General features: G+C 51.4%; 1 protein-coding gene across 3 annotated transcripts; it reads left to right on the top strand.

Moving 5' to 3' along the window:
* Positions 1-2,520: 2,520 nt before the first annotated feature.
* On the top strand, positions 2,521-13,023 carry Mfsd2b (MFSD2 lysolipid transporter B, sphingolipid). Of its 3 annotated transcripts, XM_020159726.2 has the most exons (14): positions 2,521-2,624; positions 5,922-6,047; positions 6,810-6,934; positions 7,503-7,626; positions 7,953-8,031; positions 8,120-8,250; positions 9,241-9,331; positions 9,434-9,555; positions 9,996-10,079; positions 10,326-10,406; positions 10,572-10,681; positions 10,992-11,135; positions 11,520-11,696; positions 12,710-13,023. In XM_020159726.2, the coding sequence occupies exons 1-14, from the start codon at positions 2,556-2,558 to the stop codon at positions 12,732-12,734; spliced, it is 1,488 nt and encodes a 495-aa protein (XP_020015315.1). In that variant the 5' UTR covers positions 2,521-2,555; the 3' UTR covers positions 12,735-13,023. The 3 variants fall into 3 exon arrangements, with proteins under 3 accessions (XP_020015315.1, XP_020015317.1, XP_073905375.1); XM_020159728.2 differs by lacking the exon at positions 11,520-11,696; XM_074049274.1 differs by lacking the exon at positions 9,996-10,079.
* The last annotated feature ends 20 nt before the right edge of the window (positions 13,024-13,043 follow it).

The raw sequence follows: 13,043 nt of genomic DNA on the forward strand, positions 1-13,043 counted from the left end.
GCAAGAGGGTCACTTCAGCCTAGTAGTTCAAGACCAGCCTGGACAGCTGATGTAGTACACAGCTGTCATCCATCACAGCACTTGGGAGGCAGAGGCAGGAGGGTCGTTCAAGGACAGCTGAGCCTACATAGCAAGGAATCAATTTGGGAAACCCCATCTCTATGTGGCACACACCTGTCATCCCAGCTATGCAGGGAAGTTCAAATAAGATCACAAAGTGAGACCCTATCTCAAAAATAACCAACATTAGCAGGGCAGACAGAGTAGCTCAAATAGTAGAGTCCCTGCTGAGTAAGTGATGCCCTGAGTTCAATTCCCAGTACCATCAAAAAAAAAAAGTGAAGCCATGCCCCAGACATGGTGGTATTCACATGTAATTCCAGCACTTAGGAAGTGCAGAAGGCCAGCCTTGGTTACATTAGTTCCAGGTCTGTCTTAGATACACAGTGAGACCCTGTGTCAAAAAAATAAAAAGCCAGCCAGGCACCAGTGGCTCACAACTGTAATCCTAGCTACTCAGAGGACAGAGAGGGAAGATCGAAGTTTGAAGCCAGCCCAGGCAAATAGTTTGCAAGACTCTATCTTGAAAAAAGGGTTGGTGGAGTGACTCAAGGTGTAGATCCTGAGTTCAGGCCCCAGTACCACAAAAAAAAAAAAAAAAAAAGTTTGGGAGTCAGTGGTTTCCAGTAGAGTATATTCACAGGGCTGTACAACCATGACATTTCAACTGTAGTCTACAACATGTGGTCTTTGGTGACTGGCTTTTTTCTCTTAGTATAATGTCTTCAAGGTTCATCTTTGGTGTATGTGGTATAGCATTTATTTACCCCTCTGATCCTCTTTTTTTTAAAGACAGGATCCAAGGCTAAGTGTGTAGCTCAATGGTAAAGTGCTTGCCTAGCATGTGCAAGGCCCTGGTTTAGATCCCCAGCACCAAAGAAACAGAAAACTGTCCCACTCTGTAGTAGACTGGCCTTGAACTGAAGGTCCTCCTGCTTCAGCCTGGGATTACAGGTGTGCAACACAACCTTCATTCCTACAATAGTAGTCCATTGTGTAGATCTGCCACATTTTATGTATCCATAACCTGAGTCATTTCGCTTATTTGGCTATTTCATACCTTCATGAAATATGGACATGTATGTATATATAATGCTGCTAGTGAACATGCTAGTTTTCGTGTGGGCACGTTTTCAATTCTCTAGAGTTTCTACATAGAGTGGAATTGTTGGGTCCTATAGTAAGTGGTTAGCATTTTGAGGACAAGCCAAACTTTTCCAAAGGGCAGCCTCTAGTTCAAGTGCTGCCAGCAGTGTGCGAGGGCTATGATTCCTGTACATCCTCACCAGCGTTTGCTTTTTGTTTTTTTGAGGCACTGGGATTTCAGTTTAGGGACTCAGGCTTGCTTGAGCCACTCTGCCAGCCCTGTCATCTCTTCAATTATTGCTATAATTGCCCTATTGTGTGTGAAGTGGTACCTCATTGTAGTTTGATTTTTATTCTAATAGTGTGAGCATCTTTTTATGTGCTTAGTGTTTGTTTGTATATCTTTACAGAAATATCTATTCCTTTGTCCATTTAAAACTTGGATTGTTTTTCTATTATGAGAGTTATTTACTTATTTATTTTTTGGTGGTACTGGGGTTTGAAATCAGGGCCTCACTCTTGCACTGTGCCACTTAAGCCACTCCTCTAGCCCTGTGAAAGTCATTTATACATCCCAATACAAGTTCCTTATAATTTGCAAATATTTTTCTCCCATTCTGTGGGTGGCTTTTTCACGTGTTGAAATCCTTGACAGGGTGGTTTTTTCGTTTTGATATAATCCACTTTGTGCCTTCGGTGTCCTAAGAAGCAATTGTCTAAGCTAATATTACAAAGATTGCTCCTATTGTGTGTGAAGGGTTTTATTGTTGCAGCCTTACACTGAGGTCTATACCGATCTTGTACCAGAGGCTGAAAAATGTGTACTCGAGGCATTAGCTGTTAAATTAGCAGGTTGAAGGCCTGTTCACTCATAATCTAAGTATCACCAAGTTGATTCTTTTGCTAAGTTTTTTTTTTTTTTTTTTTTTGAGATAGGGTCTGCCCTTATGCCCATCCATGGCTGGGATGACAGCACACCACCATGCCCAGCTACTGGTTGAGCTGGGAGTGTCGCAAACATTTGCCAGGGCTGGCCTCAAAACGCGATCCTCCCAATCTCGGCCTCCCAAGTAGCTAGGATTCTCTGAGCTACCGCGTCTGGCCTCATTTTTTTAAATGAACTGAATCTGCTGCTAGCTTTCACCTCCCGGGGATTTAGCTGGAGGATTTTGGGCTGCAACGCACTCGTTCGCGCAGGAAAACGGTCCCCAGGGACTTACCCCCCATTCCCCTTCTTCCGCCCCGCAGCGAGTTTGGCTCCCCTTGGAGAAATGAAACGGTGCGCCTGGCGGGTGCGGGGTGCCGGGGTGCGGGCGGCCCGCCCCTCGCCGCGCCTACTCAGCCCCCTCCCGCGCGCACGCCGGTCCACCCGCGCAACCGGCGCAGTCGGAGCGGAGCTGCTGCGCGCGATGGCGGCGCCCCCGGAGCCCACCCCGGTCCCCGCCGAGGAGGAGCCCCGCTCGGAGGAGCCCCGCTCGGTGAGCGCCAGGGGGGGCGACAGGGAGGTGGAGGACACTGGGCCACCCCGAAGAGAATGGGACGGGAAACCACGTCCGAGCAGGACCCGGCCAGTGTCCCATGTCCTGATTCTCAGGCCAGGGCTCTTGTCCACGCCGCCTTTGGTCTCCTTCGCCCTGGCGGGCAGGGCAGGACTTCCAGGGGCACACGCGGGGCTGCCACCCTCCCCAAAACTCCAGGCAGCTCCTGTGATCGTCTCTCTCTCAGACCCTGGTGTTGCCCAGACACCAGGCGCTCCCTGGAGAGACTGACCCCAGGGATGACCTGGCACTGGGCTCCAGGGGTGCCGTCCAGGGCAGGTGGGAAGCGAGAGGTGTCCTCAAGCCCTTTGCATCCCTGCATGCTGGCCCGTGCCGTGCTGGAGAGGACTTAGGGACCGCTGGGTTGGGTCACACTGAAGGTAACATCGCCACCAAGACCCATAGTCAAGGCCTTCTGTGGCTTCAGCTGACCACCTACTCAGGCCCCCGTCTTTTTCGTTGTTGTTAAAGTGTAAAGCGGAAGAGTTTATTGAGATAGAAAAGTGTAAAGTGGCAGAGTAGAGCTCCCAGAGCCCCTCAGTCTCCCATCTTGACCCTGCTTATTGTCAGGCATCTCAGAGCAAAGGTTTGTGCCCCCCACCAAAGAAACAGAGCTGGGTGCCATGGCGGTCCTGTAGTGCCAGCTACTGCGGAGGCTGAGGTGGGAGGACCCTTGAACCCAGGAGTTTGGGGCCAGCCTGGGTAAGATAGTGAGACCCCATCTGTTTAAATAAAAAATAGGGGGATGGGGCTGTGGCTGTACCTCGGTGGTAGAGCACTTGCCTAGCATGTGCAAGGCCCTGGGTTCCATACCTAGCACTGGGAAGAAGAAAAGAAAAAAGTGAGGGAAGGAGACCCTCTGGGGACGCTTAACTTTCCAGGGAAATTTAGAAATTTGGGGTGAGATTAATGGCAAGAAGGAAAATTTAACTTTGCCCATGAAGTGTTAGCATTGAATTCTCCTAGCAACCCTCTAAGGTGTTTATCCGAATTTTAGGAATGAGACAACCTTAGCAAGGGTGGGCACCTCACACAGGTCACCTTGCATCCTGCTGCTTTGTCTGTAAACTTTTACTCGGTGGGGTATGAAGGGCTTGTGATGTAAACTGGTAAAACTGTCATTCTGAAGATTCCAAACAGTGCCTCTCATCTCTCCTTTCAGCCAGAGTTTCTTTGGGGGGAGGTCTTCTGTGTTCTAAAAACTTGGAGGGGCCCATTTAGGAGGACACAAGAAAACCCATTGTGGGGGTAGGGCTGTTCTGTTGAATTCTGCTTATTAAACTTTTCTGGAGCTGAAATATTACACAAATGTCAGAAAAAGCACACATCCTGCCTTAAGTGTGGTTTTCTCCTGTGGGTAGGAAGAGTGTGCAAGGGGTGCGATAAACCCTTATCTGGGAAGACCTTCCCTTCAAGAGAGCCTGCTTATGGGCTCCACAAGATACAGAAATGGGCAAAGCCCCGGACGTCTTCTACCCGCTTCCATCCCAAAAGATGAGAAGGAGGGATCCCCAGCATCTCTTGAAAAAATAGCACTTTACACTGTGGTCATTTATGCTTCAAAGAAAACCTACTGAGCACCTCCTGTGTCCCACACATGGTCATAGGTGCTAGAGGCACCACAGAGAGTGAAGGGCAGCTCGTGCTCTCAGACAGCTTGCACTCCACTGGGGAGAGGCAGAAAACAAATGAGAGTACACCACACAGTAAGTGTAGGTGAGAGGCTTGGGTAGTCAAGAAATATGCCTTAGATGGCACCATTTAAACTCAGACCTGAGTGAGAAAGAGTCTGTTCTTCCAAGACACAGGAAAGTCCTCCAGGCAAGAGAAATGGTAAACACAAAGGCCCTGAAGCAGCAGTGGTCTCTGTCATTTTGAACATAGGAAGCCCCTCACCCAAGGAGAGCCATTTGAAGTGCAGTGGGTAAGAAAATGGGAGCTGAGTGACTGAGTGAGCTCCTGGAGGCTGTTATGAGGACATGAGGTTTTGTTTTGTTTTGGGGACTGGAGTTTGAACTCAGGGCTTCACACATACAAAAGTAGGTGCTCTACAACTTGAGCCACACCTCCAGTCTGTTTCTTGCCCTGGTTAGTTTTGGAGATGGGGGTCTCATGAGCTATTTGCCCAAGATGGCCTTGAAGCACGACTCTCCTGATCTCAGCCTCCCGTGAGCCACTGGCACCCAACAGGACTTGGGAGTTTGATTCCAACTGTAATGTGACTTGTTGGAGGGTTTTACACAGAGAGCAGACATGAGCTGATCTTCATTATTGAAAGATCACTGGCTGCGGGTAGAGAGTCAAACGTAAAAAACCAAAGCAGAAACAGAGAAGCCACACAGGAGGCTGTCGCTGATAGATTAGACAGGGGAGTGGAAAGGGGGAATCCTGGGTTTGTGGCCTGAGCCCCTGAGCACTCAATGGTGCTGTGTAACAAGGTGGGGACACCAGGGTTACGAGCTGATTTGACAGCAGGATGGAAAGCAAGGAATTGTATTTTGACCGGCCATGCTTAGTTGAGATGCTTGTCAGGCATCTGTGTGGGACTGAGTAAGCAGTAAGATATCTGAGTTGGGAGTTGGCTGGATGCCTTAGGACTTGTCACACACACACACAGGTTCACAAACATTAGTGTCAGGTGTAGGCTGATAAACAGTATCTACAGGAAAAGAAAGGGAAACAATCTGTCAGTTTGTCCAGGAAAAGAAAGGGAAAGCTCTAGTGGCTAACATTTGCTGATTCTGGTGTAAGTGCTCTCTCACCATATCTGATTTCAGGCTGCCAGTGGTTTCACACCAGGCTTGCAGAAGTCAGTCAACAGTCACTTCTCAGCACCATGGTTCTCATTTTCCTTATCTCAATAATGTTGGGAAGTTGGCAGAAATATTGCAGGTGACAGATGAGGAAACAAGACAGGGAGTAGCTGAAAGAAGGGACACCAGCCCAGGTCTCCTGGTCCACAGTTCACTCTGATTGGTGACTCCATAAATAAAGCAAGCTACAGCGTGGAGGTGCAGGGGGATGTGCGGAAGGACTTCCCACCAGGAAAGGTTTGCAGGGCATGGTTTAGTCTTTTTTTTTGTTCTCTACTCCGCCTTAGGATGATTTGGGGGCAAAACAGGACTAAGATGTTGTTGGAAACACCATAGGGACCTCAGGATGTGGATGGAAACCGTGCGGTATGGGGAAATGTTTTGTGTTTGGGGGAGGGGGGACTAATTCCTGTGTCTCCCCCAGGACAGCAGAGGTGGTCGCCTCTCGTTCTGTACAAAGGTGTGTTACGGCATTGGTGGGGTCCCCAACCAGGTGGCCTCCAGCGCCTCAGCCTTTTACCTGCAGCTCTTCCTGCTAGATGTGGCACAGGTGAGTGTGGTTCTCCTGTTCCCATCTTTCTTTGTTTTGCCACCTCGCCCAAACTTCTACTTTTACCATCCTTGGAAAGTTTGACCCAAACTTAGCAAAAAACCCAAATGCTGTTGAGGGCCGTCTGCTCATGGGTGTTTATCACAGCTTGTGTGCAGTGGGAAAATGAGAGCTAGTAATAGGGAAAGGATCCCATTTTAGACATGCTCCATGTATGTGTGTGTACATGGGTATGCATATATGTGTCTACATGATTAACATAGAAGGGTAGAGAAAGTTACAGGACACACCACGTTGCTTATGTTGGCTGTAGGATGGAATGCTAGTGGACAGGAGGTAAGCAAGAAATAATTGTTAAAATAAGGTACTCATGCTTTTTTAAATGACACTGATCTGATCACATTTATATAAAATTATAAATGTCAAATGCACATAAATGCATGAAAGAAATGACCATCCAAATGCTTCTGGAAGTTGTCTCAGGCTGGTAGGATTTCAGGTAAGCTTTGCTTAGTGTTTTTCTGTACTATTTGAATGTTTTTGTAGTGAGTATATCATTTATGCAGTCAGAAAAACCAATTGGACATTTTTATTGTGAAACAAAATGTCTACCTCTGTCAACCTAGGTGCACCCTTCTTGCTCAGAGTCACCTCCAGATCAGGGTCTCTCGAGGTTTCTCAAAAGTGACTGGACAGAGTGAAGAGGGAAAGTGCCAGTGTGCAACGGTTAGCTCCCTGCCACCGCCCCTTTCTTCACTGCAGATCCCTGCTGCCCAAGCCTCACTGGTCCTGTTTGGAGGGAGGGTATCTGGGGCAGTTGCTGACCCTGTGGCCGGGTTCTTCATCAACAAAAGCAGGAGGACAGGGTCTGGACGACTCATGCCCTGGTGAGCAGCCCCTTGGTGCTTAAGATACTGGCATCCATCCCTGGCCCTGCAGTCACCGTTTATCGCAGCCTGTTTCTTAGTGGATACCCATGGATGTTAGGGGACAAGACTGGACAATATACTAGGTGCACTGGGTCACACTGTGAGGGGTGCTGTGGTTCAGAGCCTTTCTTAGGGACTGTCCCTCACCACTTGGCACAGACTAGACAAGACTCCACCATCCCAGGTCTGGCCTGTGCTGTGGCTTAGTGGTCAGGCTGGACTGCCCCAGGGTCCTTTGCCCTTTTATTTTGTTGGCACCAGGGATTGAACTCAGGGCTTTGCACATGCTATCTGAGCTACATCCCAAGTCCCTCAGTGTTCTTAATACAGGGAATGGCACCACCTGAGTGTACCAGCCAGAGCTCCCCTAGTCTCCACTCCGCTTGTTTCTCCCCATCGCCATCGCTCCCGACTTGACAGCTCCAGTCCAGGGCTCCTCAAGGGAGGAGGAGTGAGGTTGCCCCCTGCTGGGCCCTGGGCCCTGGTCTGGTGCTGCAGGCACTGCACCTCAGCTGTGCTTCTGCAGGGCGCTGGGCTGCATGCCCTTCATCGCCCTGGCCTACTTCTTCCTGTGGTTCCTGCCCCCCTTCACCAGCCTGCGTGGCCTCTGGTACACCACCTTCTACTGCTTGTTTCAGGCCCTGGCTACGGTAAGCAGGGGCCTCCCTTCCTGGGCCTGGTTCTGGTGAACCCCATTGCTTGACCATGCTACTACTGGGGGTGGGAGGGTGGGAGCCACAGACACACTGCCCTTACCTGTCCACCAGTGCCAGAAGCCTACCACTAAAGAGACCAGATGCCTTTGAAGTCCCCTCTCCTGCTTTTGAGCCCCTGAATTTGAGCTTCAGGAGACCAGCAGGGATGTGTCAGCCTGGCCACTGGGTTGCAAGCCTTTGCAGGGCAGAATGGAAGTTGAGCTCTATTATTGACAGTCTGGGTGGTGGGGCCCATGCTAAGTTTGGTCGGGTCACCCCAGTTCTTTCAGGTACCCTACACAGCGCTCACTATGATCCTCACCCCCATCCCCAGGGAGCGGGACTCTGCCACTGCCTACCGTGAGTGTAGCCCGGGGATATAGTGGGAGGGTGCTGCCCCTGGAACCCCACAGCTTGTTCCGTCACATTGTGTATACTGTGCCTCAAGGGATGACCATGGAGATGGCAGGGACCCTGATAGGAGCCACTGTCCATGGACTGATCGTGTCCAGTGCCCACAGGTCTCAGCAGTGTGAGGACACTGTGCTCTCCAGGCCTGCTACTGTCTCTCCAGATGCAGTGAGTCCTCAAGGTGCCAGGACCCCCTCTGCAGGACTCCCTCCTTCCTCCAGGGCTGCTTCTCTCTGGGCCCTATCATCATCTTTGGGGGCTCACTATATCCTCATTCTTTCCCTGCTCCTCTAGCTGAGTTTATGAGTTCCAAGTTCTGGCCCATACTTCCTCCTTCTGGTTCCTTCTGGACATAAAACAACAGATGGGCAGTCCATCTGCAGAGGAGGCGGCCCACCCCAGAGAAGGGATGGGTAAGGGAGGCACCAAGCAGGGGTGGGAAGGGGCCTTTCAGGGAGGGGGCAGAAGGCTCACTGTGCGCAGAGCCCTTCAATGCTGAGTTCTCTTCCCCACCCTGAATTGGTGCCCCCGCCCTCACCACCACAGATGGAAATGAATTATTTTCCTTTTGGTTTTTTTTTTTTAGACAGTCTCATTATGTAGTCCAGGCTAGCCTCAAACTTTCAATCCTCTTGTGTCTGTCTCCCAAGTAACTAGGATTATAGGCATGCACCACCATGCCTGGCTCCACGCATGTCTTCATATGCATTTTAGTATCTCTGTATTTCCCCTGGGAAATTCATCTGGGTCATCATGCATCATCCTTCTGTAACTGACTACCTCTGGATCTGTGTCTGTCCTCTCCCACCTCCCCATGCACACACTCTCAGCAGTGCCTTATTGTGAATGGACAGGGATCACTTCATCATCATTGCAACCTCAGGGGCTAGTATGCAGAAGTCAGCAGCAACACATGTACACGTTTTCTGAGTAAGATGAGTGAGTGAGGGCACTGACCCCCAGATGCCTCTGTTCCACGCAGGAGGCACAGGGTGAGCGAAAGGAGATGTGGAAAGAACATTTTGGGCCTATGTACCTTTCTGGGTGGCCCAAAGGAGGGGAACCCAGCATCCTTGGGCTTAGGGTGTGGGTCCCTCGGCTCCCAGCCTCCATGGGTTGGAATAGTCACCTGCAGCCCGGTTCTGCCCTGTCTTGCAGACCCGTCTCTACTCCATTGCAGCTGCTGTGGTTGCTGTAACTTACCCTGTGTGTGGCAGTCTGCTCTGCCTAGGCGTGAAGGAGCAGCCAGGTATGTTGCAGTGAGGGCACAGGAGGCAGAGGCTGGGGGAAACTCCTGTTGGGGATAGGTTTTGAACTCTGCCAAGCCAAGATGTCACCTCCTGTATTGCAGAGCCCTCCGTCCCAGCCTCAGGCCAAAGCTTGAGCTTCCTAGCTGGGCTGAGCCTCACTACCCGGCACCCACCCTACGTGATTCTGGTGGCCTCCTTCCTGTTCATTTCAGCTGCCATTCAGGTACCTTTAGCCAAGTGGTCCCCACTTGATTGGCTCTGGCCACACTGAACTTGCAGAGGCTCAGCATTCAGTCTCAGTTCATCACAGCAGAATCAGGCTCAAGTTTTATAGGAAGAGCACATGGCTCAGAGATGTGGGGTGTGGGATTGAGGGACCCAGACCCTAGGAAGCTGATGGTGTCTGGGATGGTTTCCTCTCACATTTCCAGAAGTTTAGGCAAGTGCACCTGATCTTCTTAGCTGTACAAGGGGTGATGGTGGACTAGGATTGGTGCTTATGTCTATGTTGGGGATAAGTGTCCTTTGTGGGGGTGATTGGATGATGGTGGCATCTATCCAAGTTCATGATCCCAGAGGACAGGCCATATTTGAGACCTTGTCACCCTTAACTTCTGAATTTGTCATTCCTTGCACATGCCTACTTCCTGTCCACCTCCTCAGGTGGAGCAGAACTACCTGGTCCTGTTTTGTACACATGCTACCCGGCTACATGACCATGTCCAGAACCTGGTGTTAACCATCCTGGTGAGGGGACCTGGGTGGTGAATGGCAGAGGGGCCTGAGTTGGGGACATGTGTGACCAGAATTCTAGTGGTCAACATTCTGGACTTTGCATTGGTCACAGCAGCAGAGGGTGGAATTGGGGCCAGGGTCAAAGTTAATAGCTATCGGTCTAAACCAAGAACAAGCCCACCTAAAAGCCAGGGCTCTGAAATCTGGGAGAAGGCACTGACGACAGGGCCTTGGTGTGAAGATGTAGTCTGCTCACAGGTCTCAGCCGTGCTTAGCACTCCACTGTGGGAGCGGGTTCTCCAGCGATTTGGGAAGAGGACATCAGCCTTTGGCATCTGTGTGAGTGTGGCAAGTCAGCGGGTCTGGGGCGGGTGGGGAGGCAGCCATGGAGCCTGAGCCTCCTTATGCTGGCAGGGCAGCACCTGGCACTGGGCTGAGGGTGTGAATGGAAGGACAAGCCTAGGGAGCAGGTGGAGGGACCGGCTTGGGGGTCTGTCTCTCCAGGCGATGGTGCCCTTTTCAATCTTGCTGGCAGCTGTGCCCACAGCCCCCGTGGCATATACTGTGGCCTTCTTCTCTGGCATGAGCATTGCTGTGTCCCTGCTGCTACCCTGGTAAGCTGGGTGAGGGAAGAGGAGTGGGAGCCTGTTGCTTCCCACATATCGACTTGCTGTCTGAGGTCCCCTGTGTTCAGCCTGTGCAGGAGATGGGACAGGAAGGGGCAGGGCACAACCTCCATCCTTGGAGCCCTCCTGGAAGGGCACCACCAGCAGGAATGCTGGAGAATACAAACACACAGACTCCTGGCTGGCTGTGGGCCAGTCCTGAGCAGAGAACACTATGGCTCAGTCTTGTCCCCCAGTGGACTCCCAAGCTGCTGGCTTTCAGGAGAATAAAGAGGGCTCACCCTATACCTGTCCCCAGGTCCATGCTGCCAGACGTAGTGGATGACTTCCAGCTGAAGCATCAGCGTGCCCTGGGTCTGGAGACAATCTTCTACTCGTCCTACGTCTTCTTCACCAAGCTTTCAGGAGCAGGCGCCCTGGGCATCTCCACCCTGAGTCTGGAGTCAGTCCCTGTGTTGGGATACACCATAGACACAAAAGACTGGTAGATTGGGGGGGAGGGGAAGCACAGCCCCCGCTGTACCTAGCCAGAAGCCACACACGAGTCTGGGGCACAGACTGTGCTCTGTGGTGTGGGGGGGCTACTTCCCCAGGTTGCCCTGTGCATATGACTGGAGGCCCTTCTCGGGAACTGTACCCCTTTGGGTACACTTTGTGTTCTCAGCTCTCTCTGAGCACTTCCCTGGTCCCCTTCATTCTCCTCCTTTCATACTTAGGCTGATCTAGCCAAGTTTCAGGAGACCCGGGGTTGGGTATGTATGACCCCTGCACCTAGGGAACCAGGCTCAACAGCCCTGACTGGATGCATGGGGTGGCATTTCTCTAGGTTTGCAGGGTATAAGGCAGGAGCCTGTGAGCAGGCGGAGGAGGTGGTGGTTACCCTCAAGGTCCTTATTGGTGCTGTGCCCACCTGCATGATCCTCACTGGTCTGTGCATCCTTATGGTTGGACCCACTGCCAAGGTGCCAACCCAGGACACCTCCTGCCAGCTAAGCCTTCGAAGGTGGGCAGCCAGCATACACGGGTACACAGGCAGGGCTATGACCCTGGGGACACACAGACATGCAGAGGCCTGAGTGACTAAGGCTGCAGATCCACAGTGCAACTCAGTTGGGTGCTGTGCCTTTGCTTTGCAAAGTGACACGATTTGCTCCTGATTGTCTTCTCTCTAGTCCCCCTTCACAGTCGTCTTCTTGGACCACTGGTGCATGGGGGTGTGTGAGGGCACCCCCTATGCTCTCTGTATCCCCATGTGTCTCCCTTACTTGTACCTCACAACTGACGACTCCTGAAGCTGTCCTCCACCCTGTGCTTCTTTCAGATCTCAGTCCACAAGCCACTCTTGCCTGGACATCTGCCCTTGCTATCCCATAAGCATGTCAGTCTTAATGAGCCCTAAACTGAAATCTTCCCCATCTCAGTGAATGGCACCATTGTCTGCCCTGGAGCCAAAACCTAGGAGATGCCACCTGCTTTTCCTCTCACGACTAAGCAGCTCACTGACCTTGTCCTTCCCCTACCAGAGCACCAATCCCACTGCGTGGGAAGGATTTGTCCACTGTGTTTTTCTCAGGAGAACGTGGAGAATCTTAGAAGCATTTTATTCACGTTTGAATTCCAAGAGCCCAGCACAGGGCCGGGGCCAAACATGCACTCAGGGAACTTCTGCTGCCTGCCACATACACACGTCCAGTCCAGCAGATGCTCATGTGCACTTACAAAACAAGCATGTGCCCACACCCAGAACCACACAGTGGCAGCAAGTGGCATCACAAGCCCCTTCTCAGTGCTACTGGCCTCAGACTTGTAAGCAGAGTAATACCGAGATTGTGTCTTCCACTCCAGCAATCACAAGTGGATGGGGACTTGCTTGACGGGACTCAGAGGAACAGGGCTGCAAAGGGAGGGGGTGGGGGTGGGGTGACGGAAGACAAGGAACACCACAGAAACTTCCATGGGGCTCCATGGCAGGGGAGAGACCCTGCTTCACCCATCTTTCTCCTTGGCTTCCTACAGAAGGACCAGCTACAGTCTTGCGTGAAGTTCAAGAGGACTCTGTAAGCCGAACAGCAGAAGCTTGTGTCTTCTAGGCCTCAAGTCTCTCATTGGCCCTTGAGCACCTGCCTGGCAGTTTAGCACACAGCATTTTCCCTTGGCCTATGGACTCTTCAGTGACTTCTCCTGAGGGGACCAGACTGGGTTCCAGGACCCCCATCTGGCATCTCTATCTTATGAAAACACAGAAACTACAGTTTTCTAGAGACCATGCCTTTGGTGCAGAAAGATCCATTAAGGTTTATTTTTTCAAAATAAAAGGTTTATGTTCCGCAGTCTGTAAAATGTAACTGTG

The sequence above is a fragment of the Castor canadensis genome, chromosome 12, assembly GCF_047511655.1.
Source record: "Castor canadensis chromosome 12, mCasCan1.hap1v2, whole genome shotgun sequence".
In the NCBI taxonomy this organism is placed as follows: Eukaryota; Metazoa; Chordata; class Mammalia; order Rodentia; family Castoridae; genus Castor; species Castor canadensis.

Coding starts and splice junctions, on each gene's coding strand:
- Mfsd2b (XM_020159726.2), top strand. CDS start 2,556: ATGGCGGCGCCCCCGGAGCCCACCCCGGTCCCCGCCGAGGAGGAGCCC. Junction 8,251..9,240: donor CTACTGTCTCTCCAGATGCA/GTGAGTCCTCAA, acceptor CCTGTCTTGCAG/ACCCGTCTCTACTCCATTGC. Junction 10,080..10,325: donor ACCTGGTGTTAACCATCCTG/GTGAGGGGACCT, acceptor GTCTGCTCACAG/GTCTCAGCCGTGCTTAGCAC.